Below are 17429 nucleotides of genomic sequence, written 5' to 3' on the forward strand. Positions count from 1 at the left end.
AAGAATTGATCCCATATAGCATTCAGATGCAGCCTATAGGTGTTTACAGTGCAAACACCTTTATGACAGAGACTTGAAAGATGAAAATATTCTGGTATAATTAAAATGTTTGGTATTTTTAGCATTAAATTAACAATATTTGCTGTCTTTGTCAGATTGGCGATGAGATTGTGCGTATCAATGGCTACTCCATCTCGTCCTGCATTCATGAGGAGGTTATCAACCTCATCAAGACCAAGAAGACTGTGTCTCTGAAAGTTCGCCGTAAGACTTTTCATTTCTATATTGTCATCTGCAGAGCTGACCTTATTAATTATAGCACACATGTATTGTGTTTATTTCTGCTGGGGTTAATACATTGATTTAGCTGTCAGTTACAGTGATTAACTCAGAGTGGCGATTGATTTAACCTTTGAGAAATTAATTCATCTCCCTTCATTCGAGTTCTTTATTGGGATTGCTGCTAGGTAAATATATTATTTATTGATGGTTTTTGATTATTCCCATTGTGACGCTCTCTTCACAGATGTGGGAATGATTCCTGTCAAGAGGTAATTTGGTCAATCACTTGAATTAGGGTAGCTTTTGCTAACACTCTAATTTGTCTATTTTCTCTATAATAATATTGTTCAAATATTCTAATCATTATCCTAATCAGCTCCTCTGAAGACCCTCTGAAGTGGCAGTTTGTGGATCAGTTTGTGTCTGAGTCTGGGGTAAGAGTTTCCTTCTCCATATTTTAACACTATAAAGCTGTATCATATTTCATATGCAAGTTTCCAAAGCCTCTAAATCAAAAGTTTCCTGAGAAATAAGCCTCTTTTTACCAGGACATAGACTGTGTCCGTGCATCAATGACATCATACCTGCGTTTACCTCGATTTCCATGGAAACACCAGAGACGCTTTATATTACATGACAAGGGAAGAACTGTTTGGAGACATTTATAGACAGAAAACGAATCATTGTTAAATAGCTCAACACGTTTAATCTTATTGTTTTAATCTGGTTTTCTTGATTTACCGTGAGTACCATGTTTTACCATGACTAATATCGATCTAGCTTACTACAGTGTTCAACAAGTGTCTCATAGGAGTGGCCGAGCGAACTCACTGAGTACACTAAAATGTATCTAATATGATAAAACAACGCTGCTTCACCCCACATACGCATGACCGGAAGAAGCGGAAGCAGCGACTGTGACACATGCCACTATCCACTAGGGATGAAACGGTATGGAAATTTAACATCACGATTATAGTGACCCAAATTATCACGGTTATCAATATTATCACGGTTTTGTTCAAGTTTTATATTTGAAAATCAACAAACAAACTAAAGCAGCTCTATGCACTTTTTTAAGCAAGATTCTGTGGGATTTTCTTCCTTATAATGGCCGTCGTCAATATAGCAACGCATAAGTAATAATAATTTCTCGTAAATATAATCTCTAATATTATCTCTGTAAATATATTCTCAAGCAATATTCTCATCAGTGTTCAGCAATTTAAATCTAGCATGTTTTGTGTAAGAGCCCAAACAGTATCCTAGAGAAATAATGCATATCCATATTTCCATATGATTTGACAGTTTATTTTATTAAATATCAAAATGACTGCATCATACCTGACACCTAGATGATCACTTTACAGCCAGTTTTATGACTTTAATTCTCTTCAAATGCTATTAAAGTTTCAAACGTGTATAACGTTACCAATGTTGTGTGTAACTTTAGAGACGGTCCCTAAATTCACCAACTTTATGCCAGTCACATCAGATGCGCTGTGGTTCTGCTGTGTTTGTTTGAAACTATTTTCGCTGCTGAAATAGAACAAAAACAGTCATCCACTGTATGACGAGTGAATCTCTTGCGTACATCACACACACATCTCTGCTTTTAGTGTAGATTTCAGCGTGTGAGCGGCGCGCGCTCTGAACAAAATTCCGGATAATCTGAACGCCTCTGATTATGAGACATTGCGTTCATAAACTCAATATAAACACGTGTGAGTGGTTATAATGTGCAACGCGATTATAACAGATGGCTTTTGAGAAGACTATAATAAGTTCAACAGCAGAGTGGCTAGTGTGCAGCCGAAATAACGTTAACTTACACCCGCAAACGGCGGTTGTTAATGGCAAACCCTGATTATTATCCCTTAAATGTTACCCTAGTCTTGTCTGAACTTGTTCGTTCGCTTCACGTTATTTTTTCCCAGACGTAGTTTTGGTATTGAGGTCAAAGTCCACTTGCCTTGCGTTCGTAGTTTTGAAGTGTTTCCCTCTATTACAGTGACTTTATTCTGGCATGTTCTGCAGACAGGTGACCATCTTCGATTAAGTTTCCCTCAGGACTTTTGTAAAAGCCAAAATATGACAACGCCTCAGATTGGGTCCTTTTAGAGGCTGAACAATCTCCAGAGTGCTGTCACTGCCTTCTGCCATTTCTTCTCATTCAAAAGACAGCAGTGCGCGCAACAGACTGAGGCTGACTGGACAAGATTTACCGTGAGTTTTAAAATCGTGATAATCACATGCGGTTTTAATGATAATTAAATTTTATACGATATTACTAACCGTCACTAAATTTTACCGTGGTTTATCGTGAAACCGGTAATCGTTTCATCCCTACTATCCACTGGCACATGCCAATGAAGACCGGATGTGCCAGCGGATGTGCCAATACGCATAGTGACATGTGCCATTGGCTTCTGTGCGTCAGATGCCATGTCACTTAATGTTAATACCGCCTCTCCATGAATCCGCTCTCAATCTCTGCGTCATCACGCTACCCCTTTGTTTTGTTTTCTAGTGGTGAAAAACTACATATTGTGCCTTTAATATAACCAAAACAAGCAAGTACAAAGCCCCCCCCCCCCCCCCCCATATTTATAGCATGCTTTATGGAAACATAGAATCAGGCTATTAATAAATTATATACATTGCGCGTTCTGAGCTTTTATAAGCACTAAGTTCCTGTACAAACTGAACGGACCAATTATCTGCACAATATGACTGAAGCCCGGTTTATTTAATTGTGCATGCGTGGCACGCGAATCACCGTACTCTGAGCACGTTCACCGGCGCGCCCCAAAAGTGTGATAAGATTTGCGTGAGCCGTTCATATCACAACCCTGATGATAAAATGTGCAACCTATTTGAATTCTATGGAGAATTTACCACTTTAAAACGCTATGTAGAAAGTCAAACATGATCTAGAATAGCCACATAAAGTAAAAAGGCTGATGGAAAGAGGAGAAAACATCATTCTGCATGTTTTTGACTTAGACTGCTATAGTTAAACAATTACAAGAACAAATTTTTCATAAAGCCAAGTACAAGTTAGAATAAAACTGATCAGAGATCATGCAGGTAAAACCCACAGATTCATGGGTTCACAGAGATCATCGTCCCCCAGCGGTGAACCATTGAAATTTCGAAACAGTTTTTGAAGTAACGAAGCCTCGTTTACTGAAACCATGTGACTGGCAGTTTGATACAAGCGAACTATTGATTTGAAACAAAAGATTCGTAAAGCTTCAAAGCTTCATGAAGCAGTGTTTTGAAATAGTCTATCACTAGTGCCACCTAGCGGAATTACAAAAATACAAGCATATTTTGCAAATGCCCCTTTCGTGCGTCGCTTCTGACTCAACTCAAACACAACTCAACAACTTTTACAGGGGCTTGTCAAGGCATCAACAAGTAAATGTAGGCTATTTTCAATAAATTAGCTGTGTTGCTATGTGTCATGAGAGTAAGCAACTGCGCAGCTAGCTCTGTCTAGAGCAAACACGTTTATTTATTTATTATTTATTATACTTATTGCACCAGGTGCATTTTTGCCACCCAGCATACCCAGTTAAAAAAATGTCACAGCTTGCCACTGATTTTTTGTCTGTTCCCTTCCAGGAGAAGAAGACCAGTATTGCTGGCTTGACTTCAATTGGAGGGAAAGAGATCAAGGAAAAGAAAGTATTCCTTAGTTTGGTGGGGACCAAAGGCATGGGAATCAGGTAAGGAAGAAACTGAACTGATTCTACTGATTCAGTGCACAGATGAATTACACTAAAATCATTTACAAAATCTTTCAAGGTCTATTAACGCATATTGTCATAATGAACTTTACATTTCAGGGCTCCAGACTGCGACCAAATGGTTGCAATTTGCGATCTTTTATCCTGCTGGTGCGACTAAATTTTGTTAGAGGTCACACTGCTGCGACCACAAGTTACCCAACTGATAAGTGCTGCCATTTCTGTTACATATAAGAAACATCAAACGGTAAACCAAGCTACTCCTTTGAACTGCGCTGTGCGTACTGTTTTCAGCTCGGAGCAATAATAGACAGTGCAGCCCAAGCTCATACACGGGTCGATCTCGATAATGCGACACAGCGCTGGGAGATCCAGTGAGAAAGCGTTTGAATTCACCACATATTTAATAACATCGCTACTGTGAGATGTAGTGGGAAGCGTTCGTCGCAGAATTCTCTGTTATGAACCAGATATCAGATCAAACAGCGCTGACGTGGAAACCAGGAGAAACCATTGTTGCATGAACAAAGTTAAGAGGTTTCAGTCCACAAAATCATAAACATTCACCATATATTTAATATAGGAACACCCCATGGTGTGGAAGAAATAGTCAAAAAATGTTTTGAATGTTGTCATTATTCATCTCAGTTCACACCAAACGCGAATAGAGCATCTGGAGCGAGTGATTTCAATGTTAAGTCAATGTAAAGGCGCGATGGATGCGATTCCACCTCCTTTGTGCGTCCAGTTCATGCGAATGACGCAAATCGACTATCTTGCGCTATATGCATGTTACACGCGAGTGATTTTATTTGGCGTTCTTTGTGCATTCGCAGCAAATTAGTGTCTGATGCCCGAGTTGAAAAATCTGAACTTTGGCGTCTATTCACGCCGCGTTAACCAATCAGGAACCTGCTTGCTGCTGTCACGTGGTAAAGTGATGTGATGAGAAACCCTGTATAATTAAAAAATAATACTGTTATTGTGTCACAAAATTAAGTTTAAAAATTTAGTTTTAAGACATGAGAATGTAGTTGTTTAAAGCTCAAATCTGTGGTTTATTTTTTAAAGAGAGCACCTATTTAAAAATATTAATCTTGCTTTTTTGGAGTTGTGAGATACAGGCGATAACCGGGCGCTCAGCGCTCATTAACCCCGGCAAGAGCAGCCTTTCCTCGGCCAGTCCTTCTGACGTTTGCCGCTGGCTCGGATGCCTCTGTAGTGGTTAAACATGAGATAGAATTCGTCTTGTGTAGATTTAATGGCCGATCTTTGGTGTCATGAATCTATAATTTGTTGTCTGCCAAATCGTTTTGACTGAGGGCGAAGAGAAGTTTCATAACTTTATTTTTTAGGATATTTAAATATACATGCAGTGAAGATAATGTAGGTAGCGCGTTGCCTGGACCACATTTGTGTGGCTATTAATGTTTAATATATATTTTTAATGAATATTAAAGGTCCCGTTTTTCGTGTTTTTTTGAAGCTTTGATTGTGTTTACAGTGTGCAATATAACATGTGTTCATGTTTCATGTGTAATAAAACACAGTATTTTTCACACAATTTACTTATCTGTATACCGCTGTTTTCACTGTCCTCAAAACGGCCTGAGAATTTCCTCGTTCTATGAAGTCCCTCCTTCAGAAACACGTAACGAGTTCTGATTGTGCCAGCGATTCCCGTGTTGTGATTCGACAGCAGCTTACACGCGTTGCCCGGGAAGGTCACGCCTCTTACCATAACGGGGAGATGAACGTGCTCAAACTACAGCCCCTGAAGGCCAAACAAAGGTGATTTGACTCCGGGATGAAAATAACAGCGTCTGGACGACATGGCGACAAACGCAACCGAACCGAACCGAACCGAACCGAACCGAACCGAACGCAACACTTCCTCTTCTCCACGAGGGAGCAACAAGACCACGCCCCCTTTTTTGCGTATTCTTGTGGGCGGAGGTTAGTCAACAAACTGTTCTACTGATGTAATTAAAGCAGGAAGTACCAGGATGTAGTCCAAACCGGCCGTTCGCTGTAGGCTTTGAAAGGGAACTTCTGTTAAATAAAATATCTCGCTTGGCATTGAACTTTGAGCTTTATAATTTTACAGGTATTATATATGCTCTAACAGCAACATTACACACTAACTAAAGTTTGAAAAATGGGATCACGAAGAACAGGACCTTTAAAAGAGGCTGAGTGGTGTTTTATGACATATTTCTCCTGGAGCACCTTGAACGCACGTCTATTTAGCTTAAAACGCTCAATTTATACTTGCGTCCAATTCGCTGTGAATGCGCAAATGGATTCAAAATGTTCAAGCGTCCAACTAGACGCGGTAGACGTGATTTTGACGCTCTATTCGCGTTTGGTGTGAACGCACGGTCAGGGTTGGTACAACCTTTTGAGAGTGAAATTCAAGCACTTTTCAATGGCTTTAAAGTGCTTCACACTTTTTTCCAGCACTTTAAAGCTCTTAATATTATCCAATTTGAATGGTATTTTTTAATGTGAATATTTGTAAAACTACAACAACTTTCTGGCAAACAAGCACTTTTACTTAAAGACATGACATTACCCCTATAACCTGTAGATGGTGGCAGAGGAGCACTTATTGGCTTATTAGCAATTTCCACTATATGGAAAAAGTAGGATGTCACAAAGTCTCATGAAAAATAAAAACTTTTCTTCAAATTGAGACTGAATTACCCAGAAAACAAGTAAAGAGTGCTCCTTTTAGTTCAGTGACAGGGTGTCCAAACTCTGTCCTGGAGGGCCGCTGTCCTGGAGATTTTAGCTCCAGCTTGCCTCAACACACCTGCTGGAAGTTTCTAGTATGCCTAGAAAGACCTTGACTAGCTGGTTCAGCTGTGTTTCATTTGGGTTGGAGCAAAACTCTGCAGGACAGTGGCCCTCCAGGAGAAGGACTGGACACCCCTTCTTTACAAGATCAATGGTACATTTAATAAGAGTAGAATATAAGAACCCGGACCAATTTATCCTTATAGGAAAATTATGGGGCATATAAAACACGCTTAATGGACCACTTGTAACATGTTTCTGCAGTTGTTTTTGAAATACAACCCCTCCTTGTGAAAGATCTGTAATGTTACACATATGTGACATTGGGCGTTTATGGTAAAAAAATTTTGTTACATATATGTCACATTGGGCATTTATTTCTCAGTTTAAAAAAAAAAACATTTAATAATTTTTTTGCTAAATAGCAGTTTTTTTTCTTTTCTTTTCCACAACATTTATCAAAATGATGCATATTATTAAAAAATTATTAACAAAACATATCAAGCCATAGACGGATCTTCCAACACTTATCCCCTGCTTGCTGATTTTAAGAATCATTGTTGTCAGTGAAATGTAGACATGCTAGTAGAGTCTGAAAACAGTTGCGAAACATTTTGTCAGCCACCATGGTATGTCATTTTGTCATTTTCCCAAGTATGCATGATTTCCTGACATTTGGTGCAGATCATGCGCAGATCAATACCAATCAATATTTCAATTATATTAAACAGTGCTATTAACATTTTTCTGAGTCCCAGATTTTATATAAAACAGAGAAAATATATAACACTAAAAAAATTATTGAATCTGCTAAATTAATTGAGCAACTTATTAATATTTTTCTTAATATGACAAATACATAACATCAAAATTCCACCAACTGTTGTAAGGTTAACAGCCCGATGTGACATATATGTCACTACAATATTTTCGTAACTTGTTTTATATCAATTTGTTTAAGAAATGTATTAAAATCAGGTTAAGTGTAATCTATGATAAGTTATTAAAATGTTAGAATTGTTGCATGGGTTGAAACATACCTTTAGTAACAAAAACAAGCGTATTAAAAAATTGCTCACACTGCATGGGCTAACCAGACAGACCACCATTTTGGAAATGTTGCCATGGCAACAAAAAATTCACAAATTGTCACATGACTGAACCTGAGTGTTCCTTATATGTCACTTAGGGACTTCATGAGTTGAAATTTAGGGATATTGCTTTAAAAAGACCTTTCCAGATAATCACCAGTGTTTGTGACACCCGTGTCACTGTGGGTTCTTATGGGTTAAATTGTCTCTATAAAATTAGGTTTTTTTGCACATTACTGTTTTATCTGCATATCAATTTAAGCTAAGTGCTTCACTGTTAAATTCCCAATAAACATGTAATATAGGCCTATTAATAACTGCACTTATTTACAAAACAATGCAAAACAATAGTAGTTTTATGATTAAATTACATTTATGATATATTTTCCTCCAGCTCCACTAAATAAGGTGCTGGCGCCACCATCTGTAGAACTTAGTGGCGCTGGTGCCACTGCTCTCAAATGTTAGTCTGGAGCCCTGCATTTACACAAAATGCAATATCTTCTGACAAGGAAATACTCTCTGTTGTAGCATATCGAGTGGACCAACACAGAAACCAGGCATCTATGTGAGCAATGTGAAGCCGGGTTCACTCTCTGCTGAAGTGGGCTTACAGGTCATTTAAGTTAATTCCTAGATTAATCTGCATTAATAGAGCATTGCCGTTTGCTTCAAGTGTAGTAACGTGTGTGTTTGTGTGTCTTGTAGATTGGCGACCAGATTGTGGAGGTCAATGGGGTGGAATTCACCAACTTGAGTCATCAAGAAGTAAGTAGGAGCTTGCTTAAAAAGTCAACCAATTAATAAGAACCTCTCTGCATATTTAAACCTGTAACCATGTCGGCTGATGTGCGTGTGTTTTCAGGCAGTGCGAGTTTTAAAGAGCAGCAGGAGTCTGACAATTACTGTCCTCACTGGAGCTGTAAGTTCACAGAGAGTCTACTAATGCATTTCTGCCATCAGAACATCTCGAGTACTTGCTGCAAGGCTTTGGTCTCTCTCAGAGGGGCTGTGTGGAAAACAAATCCATTTGTCTAGTGAAAAGTTGTTGTAATTGACAGCGGTGGACAAGGGGAATACATTGTGGAGGTGTTTTTTGTATTATGCTGTAATTTGTATTTATGTTATTTATTGGTGCATTTGTCTTATTTATTTAACTGGTATTTTAGTTGGTAAATGTATGTGAATTATGCTTGACATATAGGCTTACTGTAACGTAACATCTTGTGCTTCAAGCATGTGATCTGTACAGTATATAATGGATAGTATTTGTGCGTATATTTCTGGACAAGTGCTGATTTGTCTATTGTATGTTTCAGGGACGTGAGCTGTTTTTGACGGATGAGGAGCGGCTGGCGGCTGAAGCTCGACGTGAGCTGGAGAGACAGGAGCTAATGCATCAGAAGAGGGTGGCATTAGAGACCAACAAAATCATCAAAGAACAGCAGGAGAAAGAGCGCCAGTCAGTGAAAAAACACACAACTGAACACTTCACAAGATAAACCATATTCAGACTGTATTACATGCAAACAAAAGTAAACAGGGCCGGCGCGTGCCTATAGGCGAATAAAATATTTTTTCCCCCATTTAATTTATTTAATTATTATTTTTTGGGACATTCGTTTTAATTATTGCACTTCCATCATCAAGTTATCACTCCATTAGTTATTCTAAATCTAAATGAACTTTCCTTCCTAGTAGCCCATGCCCACCCAATCCCGCCCCACATAGAGGGCCATCGGTCTACATGGAAAAACTCCCTGATGTACATCCAAAAATATCATCAAAATTAAAAAAAAGAAGAAAAAAATACCTTTACTGCTGGCTAATGATTTTAAAGCCCGACATGCGCTTCTGAAAGGTATGCTTATGCATGTTTAGCTATGTGAGAGAAAGCGGGGAAGAAGTTATGTGGCTCACCTTATTGTGTGCGTAATATTTCTATATTCCAGCTAACATTTGGACGTTTAATGACCGTTGAAATGTCCTGTAATGGTTGAAAAATTGTTCCAAAATGAACGTACGTTGAGCATATCTGAATTCATTTTTTGGAAATGTGATGTATTGATATACATATTGATAATAATAATATTTACAACTGCTAAGAAAGAGCTGTGCACACAGAGACTACCACTGATTTGCCGCTTTCCATGTGTCATTCATTAAAAATGAACTAGAGACTTGTGCTTTCAGCACATTTGAATAATAAACAAAATCGAGTCTATAAAACACGAAGCACAAGAAACATATCGGTGAGAACACTCGTTTAAACAGCATACACACCGGGACATTTGACTGCACATCACAGTTTTGACATTGTTGATCCTTCTTGCAATCGTAATGAAATGGACTATGCCCTACATTAAACCTTTAATATAAAAGGGTTATTGAGCATGTACAATAAAAGAGCTTGCATAGAAACAGGAAATAAAAATTAACGCGAAAAACCTGCCTACCTTACCAGAGCATGTGAGCATGTGAGACTCATGAACCGCTCACCGGTAAAACGACGTGCGCTCAAATCCTGCTCCCACATTAAATTTCTCTGTACTGTAGCCTACTATACTTGTTGTAGCCATTAAAATGCATATTTAGTTTCACATGTTTAAATATTATAATGTTATTTTTTTAATTTAATCTACTTTGATTATGAAAAGTGAACAGGACACATCGATACGCAATATGTCAGAAGACATGGGGGTCAGAAATGATTTTGGCCACTTCATTAAGTTTTGGTTTGTTGAAAGCCTTTCTTTAAAGTGAATTTTGTTTTGTATAAATTGTATCTTCATTTGAATCATGTTTTATCAACCAATTGCCTGGATTTAAAGAAAGGATTTCTACAAAATAAAACTTAATGAAGTGGTCAAAATAATTTCTGACAAACTCCATGTCTTCTGGTATATTGTGTATCTATTGTGTATCTTTATTACAAGTGCTGTACACTTTTCATAAATCAACATATATTACATTAAAAAATAACATTAGGCTATAATATGTAAACATCAATATGAAACAAAATACATTTTAATGGCTACTGAACACAAAACGTTTGACTGGTACTATATTTATAGCATCTGAGCAGACATCTGATTAGCGAATAAAAGCTTTATTGATGTGACACTAGGCTATTTTACATAAACACTTCATAATCTGTCCAAATCAGGCCAAATCAATCTTGTCTAAACAGTCTTACGTCTATGATATTTTATGTTGCAGCAGGATTCATATTTAAACAGTCTTTTTGCGTTTAAAATTCACAGAAACGAACAGAATTAACTTACCTCACAATCGCCTAGCAGTTACTCTTAGAAATAAAGTAAATTATTCCAGAATTATTCCTCCTCACTGCGTCTCAAAACGATGTATAGTGTTGGTGTGTTTATTGGAGTTGATGTGGGAGTTGACTGTGCTTTCATGGACCGCCTCAGTATTTGAATCTCAAAAGAACGCACGCTCTGTGGGCTAATGAAGAGGCTCGCCAAAGACTGACATCTCTCTCTTTTCAAACAGATTACATAAACAGAGAATATTTGTTTTCGTTTTGATTTACATTATTTAAAATCTGACATTTCAACGTTTCTTTAGACATATGTCTCATGCTTGTGTGATAGGTTTTCACTAAGTTACAGGCCAATTTCTGAAGCGAATCAGATTAGACATCATTGAAAAGTAGAAATTTAACAGATTATAATGATGTATAACACTTGCCTGAATGATAAAAATCAACAGAGTTATTTGAGTCTCTTTGGCACTGATAAGAAAAAATGTGAGTTGATCACACCGGCGTGACGGTCGACTCGAGGGGGTTAATAAATAATAAGCAAATAGCAGACAATGACACGGCGGCGCCGGCGCCGCGTGAACAATGGCTTAAATGAACAACTATTCGAAAAAAGCTTTAGTTGGGGGCAGCCCTAGCTACTTATTTTAGATAGGCCTATATTTGAACCAGCATATGTCACAAAGGGCATTCTGGGTTGAATGTGCGGTGGATGAGCTTTAGAAATGAACGGAATCTTCAGAAAGGCGCTCTCACTCTGGAGGAAATATTACCGCTCTTTCTACGCACAACGCAACTGTCACAATATGACCTCATGTTTGTTTTAAATTCAACATATAAATAATACTTTTTAATTAGCCACTTAAAGTGTTAATATGCTAAGTGCTGCAGCACCCCCACTTCCCGTTCCCCTGGGCCTGTAAGCTACTTATTTTATTATTTATAATTGAATTTGCATTTGCAGTAGTGGTTCTGATTTGTTTTTAACGTTGCAGTATAAAAAAAAAACAATCTGCTTCTGGATGCTTTTATTTTAGTGCAATTTTATCAATTAACAAAATCTCCAGTCTTTCACATGCATCTCAAAGAACATCTTTAATTGTGAGTGTGACATAAATTTTGTTATATAGGCCACACACAGCATGCCAAATACCCAGATTCTACCAGCATAAGTGTCAAATAGCTACAGCAGAAAAAAATTACTTTTGGGGAAAGTTTGATTCAAATCAAAGACTATCATGTGCAAACCTTGAAATGACCTCATATTCTCATGTAAAACAATTAGGACTCTAGACATAACAACAAGATTTCTAATAGCCGCCCAAACACAGTCCCGAGGTCTAGGCTAAAATCAGGCAAAATTTGGGTTGTCAGTGAAAATTGAATAGATGTCTAACCATAGCCTAAGAATAGACTAGTCATCAAGAACATGAACATGTCAAAGAAATAAAACCGAACACCTTGTAATCACTGTTGACTTTGCTTACATGATGGAATATCATACATCACGCAAGTTATTTAGGCAAAAATGACATGTAACCAAATCCAAGGCTGTTTTGGCTAGAAGTGGGTTACTCATAGCCGGACTATATCGGGTCTATAGTTAACAGAGACTCGCCCAACAACAGACAAAACACATGTTTAATGATACAGCATTTTAGGTACTGTTCTCTTGTGGTTAAAACAACAATGCATATCCACTTGTACATGCAAATACTTATAAAATAAATACCATTATAATTATGCTTTATCTTTGTCTCTTCATGTTGTCAGTAATGAATCTGATGAATCATTACTGCTGCTGAAAAATGGTCTTCACTTTAAAGAAAGTTGTATTGTTTCACATGTGCAATATTTTTGCAGGAGGAAGATGGAGATATCACAGAAGACTGCAGAGGAAGAAGAGCGCCATCGCAACGAGATGGAGAGGTAGGACTTGTATAAAGTTTCCAAGCAAAAATATCTTCAAAGAAAACAGATCTCAGAAGTCAGAGTAGAGCAAATTGATGTGGATGAAAGCAGTGTTGTGAGGGATGGAAGTACATTCTGTTCAATATGTCCTAAGTCACTTCTAATTTTCACAACCAATGTTTTTGTTCAGTGAAAATGTGTTCAAATTATATACAGTATATGATGAATATGACAAATAAATAAATAAATAAATAAATAAATAAATGTAACAAATAATGTTTACTGCAAAAGGTGTCAACTTCTTGACATTTGTGTTGATGTTCATTCTAAATATACACTATATTGCCAAAAGTTTTGGGACGTCTGCCTTTACATGCTCATGAACTTTAATGACATCCCATTCTTAATCCATAGGGTTTAAAATGGAGTTGACCCACCCTCTTCTGGGAAGGCTTTCCACAAGGTTTAGGAGTGTGTTTATGGACATTTTTGACCATTCTTCTAGAAGCGCATTTGTGAGGTCAGGCACTGATGTTGTACGAGAAGGCCTGGCTCGCAGTCTCCGCTCTAATTCATCCCAAAGGTGCTCTATCGGGTTGAGGTCAGGACTCAGGCCAACAACTAATAATTATTTTGATAATCGATGGCCGATTATTTTTCCGATTAATCGATAAAAAGGCCTTTTTGTTAACTGACAAAACTACTATTCTTTATATAGATCCGTAAAATGAACATTTTGCGCTAATGACTCGCACGCATCAAAGCGCATGACAGGGTATGTTAAACACTAATGCATTAGCTTGAAGCTTAAAATAAAGAATTCTCATGTTTTGGGCGCTTGGTTCATGTACCTTTCCCACAGCATCTCACTCTGTTGCCACTCCACTATTTTTAGATGCATTTTGTCCATAGAAATGCATTATTCGGTGCTGTAATTTAGAGTGACTGGTGGAAGTTGGTGGCATGTGGTGATAATGAGAATCGTTGTCGCTGATTTTCATTATCGATTTTATCAACTAGTTGTAGCAGCCCTACATGTCTTTATGGACCTTGAACATGTCATTTTGCATTGCACTTGGTGATGTAAGGCTTTGATGCAGCTGCTCGGCCATAGAAACCCATTCCATGAAGCTCTCAACACACTGTTCTTGAGCTAATCTTAAGGCCACTCGAAGTTTGGAGGTCTGTAGCTATTGAGTATGCACTGATCCCGCTCTGTGATTTTACGTGGCCTTCCACTTTGTGGCTGTGTTGCTGTTGTTCCCATTGCTTCCACTTTGTTATAATACCACTAACAGTTGACCGTGGAATATTTAGTAGTGAGGAAATTTCACAGGACTTATTGCACAGGTGGCAACCTATCACGGTATCACGCTTGAATTCACTGAGCTCATGAGAGCAACCCATTCTTTCACAAATGTTTGTAGAAGCATCTGCACGTCTAGGTGCTTGATTTTATACACCTGTGGCCATGGAAGTGATTGGAACACCTGAATTTAATGATTTGGAGGGGTATCCCAATACTTTTGGCAATATACTGTATCTATTCTTTAGCTTGAATTATTTAGCAGGCTTGTCTGGATAGATGACTGTCCATGTAATGTATGTGTCATGTGTGTCAGAATTGAAGCATCAGAAAGGAAGCACCACAAAGAGTGGGAAGAGGATTGGGGCGCCAAGGAAAAATCCAAATCTCCTTCCCCCTCCCCCTCTCCCTCGCCCCAACCACCCACACGCCTCACACCTTCTCCCAAACCCAAAACCTCCAGTGAGTTGACCACACTTATAAAAATTCTCCAGTGCATGAACCTTGAATGTTGTATGTAGAACTACACTAATCTCTAAATATCAAACAAGGATGTTACCCTGTCTAAAACCGTACACATAATGCACCATTACTCCTTTCTCCTCCGCATGAACGGATGTGCATTTATGTTGGATGCATCATCTCTCTTTGTGTGCTCTTTGTCTTTCTGTCTATTTGCCTTTCTGTTGTGCCGTGTCTCTCACTTCCTGGTTCCATCAGCTGAGTCCTATGAAGAAGAGACTGAAGAGGTAAGTGAAGTATTCATATGCCATTATAGACAGACTCCCTTTGACAAGCTTCCCCTTTTTAAAGACACTTCAACTGCATGAAGACTATCCTCCTTGTCTTGTTTGGTTGGATCTTTTGGTAGCTTGTGGATGAATGAATCTGCCGAATACACCATATGGTTGAGTTTTTGCATGAAACTAATATATCATTCTTGCTATCTTAGCATTCGGTTGGTTTTACCGTTACGAAGGAAAGTTGCCTACACTCAAAAAGGTACATTGTGTGCTGCAAACTTCTTGTGCTATTTTGGTATGCTAGAACTATGGAATATGTTGTTCATCTTGGAGATATGTCTGAAGTTATGGTTTGCATGATAGTTAGGTTGACATTGATGAAAAGTGAACCAGGTGTTAAATCACTTTGGATATTTAGAAAGGAAAAGAGACCAAAAAGAAGAAGAAGATGTCCAAGACTGACACTCTTCCAGCCGAGAAAAAGAACAAGAAAGAGATGGAGTTTGAGCTGAAACTTGCCAAGGAGAAGGAAGAAATACTTGAGCGAGAGAAGCAGATGAAAATCAGCAGACTTCTGCAAGAGGTATCAGACTTGTTCTTGTGAGGTTACAGTAGAGTTTCATGACTTGTATTGTACTCTCAGTTTAATGTGTGTAAATGATTCTTTATCCTTGGCCAATGGCCCTCTGACTCTCATTGATTGGTCAAATGAACAGAGACTAAGGGGGCTTTCACACTGGGCACGTTTATTCTGGTCAGAGTCCGAGCGTGATTGTTCCCAGTGCCTCCGGCAGCGTTGGTCTGGTTTCACACTCAACTTGATTCTATTGAACCCTGGTGCAGGCCCAGCGCCAGGACACATGACTTCGGGTGGCATTTATATTTCTCAGGTTTGACCGGAGGTGAAACACGTTGGAAATGTAATCATTTGATGAGCGCAAGCACTGGAACTTTTGCCAACTCCTTTTCTCTAATAATTTGCTATTACAGATCCTAGACCAGCAGTTATGGGTAGCTTTTCACTCTAAAAGCAATCAGTAGCAGAAGCAGGCAGTGGTTTGAGAGAGAAAATTACACACTAATATCAAGTCCGTCTCTGTCAGTCCGGATATCCATCCATCCGGATGTCCTTTGGCGCTGGGCCTGCCCTGGTGCACTTGCGTTCATTTTACGTCATCACAAATGTGCACACTGCATGATAATTAATGAGAATGTTGTCTATATATTGTTTTTTTATTATTAATTTGGTGCTATTATGTGCAGAGTAAACAACAATTGGGTTTACTGTATGTGCGTCGCATGGAGGCGGCTTTCTGTTGCTGGCAAACGGAATCTTTTGATGAGACAGCGGAGTGCCAATAATTTGCCGCCCTGATTGCACGCGCTATCCACAATTACACTGCAGGCTCACTCTCAATCGTATCCAAGATAAATCATCAACACTAGCATCCTTTACATAGGTTTTATTGACCTTAATACATCATCATCGGCTAAAACGCTTGCGTATGAAACACATTCATATGAATCGCGCCACAGTTTGCAACCGAACTCAGACCACCTCCTTCAGGTAGTCTCGGGTTTCGGTACCCCAGTGTGCACCCGGGTTCGCATGACAGCTTTCGTATTAGCAATTTTTCATGTGAACAGTGCCACTTTTGGAACTAAACTGCCAGTGTGAAAGCACCCTAAATGAAATTCAGCAGGTAACTGCACTATTGTACCCTTTCCAATGGCAGTTCACCACATTCTCATTAGTATATCAAAGTTTCCATCTTTGGATGTGGCTTTACTAATTCAACTAGGTGTCAGAAACTGAGAGGGAAGACCTGGAAGAGTCGGAAAAGGTGCAGCATTGGGTGGAAAGGCTCTGTCAAACCAGACTAGAGCAAATCTCCTCAGTTGAAAATGAGTCTCCAGAGGTAAAGTCTATCAAGTTCCACTCAAGTATCCTAATGTGTGTTGGTCTTCTAGTCCATAGTTTGTAAGTTCAGAGTTCTAAGCAATTTAAGTGTACCTTTAGATGTCTCCAACCCGTTCTCCTGCTTCGACTGGTCCCACCAAGCGGAGGTTCCCTGGAGGCTTGACATTGGCCACTACTGACCTTGATGACATAAACTTAGATGATGTGGACCAAAGTCTAAGGCAGCCTTTGAAAAGACTAGCCCCAACCCCACCTACATCCAACCAAGCTCCACCTCCCTTGCCACGCCCTCCACCCTCACCCCGACTTTACCAGACATCCAACCATCGCCCTCCATC

At 38.8% G+C, this 17429-nt stretch overlaps 1 protein-coding gene across 1 annotated transcript in view; it reads left to right on the plus strand.

Annotated features, from left to right (window-relative positions):
- ush1c (Usher syndrome 1C) overlaps positions 1–17429 on the plus strand; it is a 52266-nt gene that overhangs the window by 17096 nt on the left and 17741 nt on the right. Inside the window, exons 5-15 of the mRNA XM_079809857.1 lie at positions 156–264; positions 527–551; positions 659–716; positions 3913–4016; positions 8459–8543; positions 8636–8695; positions 8793–8849; positions 9247–9389; positions 13074–13139; positions 14744–14889; positions 15148–15176. Coding sequence (XP_079665983.1) covers positions 156–264; positions 527–551; positions 659–716; positions 3913–4016; positions 8459–8543; positions 8636–8695; positions 8793–8849; positions 9247–9389; positions 13074–13139; positions 14744–14889; positions 15148–15176 — 882 coding nt within the window. The remainder of the gene's footprint in view (positions 1–155; positions 265–526; positions 552–658; positions 717–3912; positions 4017–8458; positions 8544–8635; positions 8696–8792; positions 8850–9246; positions 9390–13073; positions 13140–14743; positions 14890–15147; positions 15177–17429) is intronic.

This window comes from Gobio gobio (assembly GCF_949357685.1).
Source record: "Gobio gobio genome assembly, chromosome: 25".
Lineage (NCBI taxonomy): Eukaryota > Metazoa > Chordata > Actinopteri > Cypriniformes > Gobionidae > Gobio > Gobio gobio.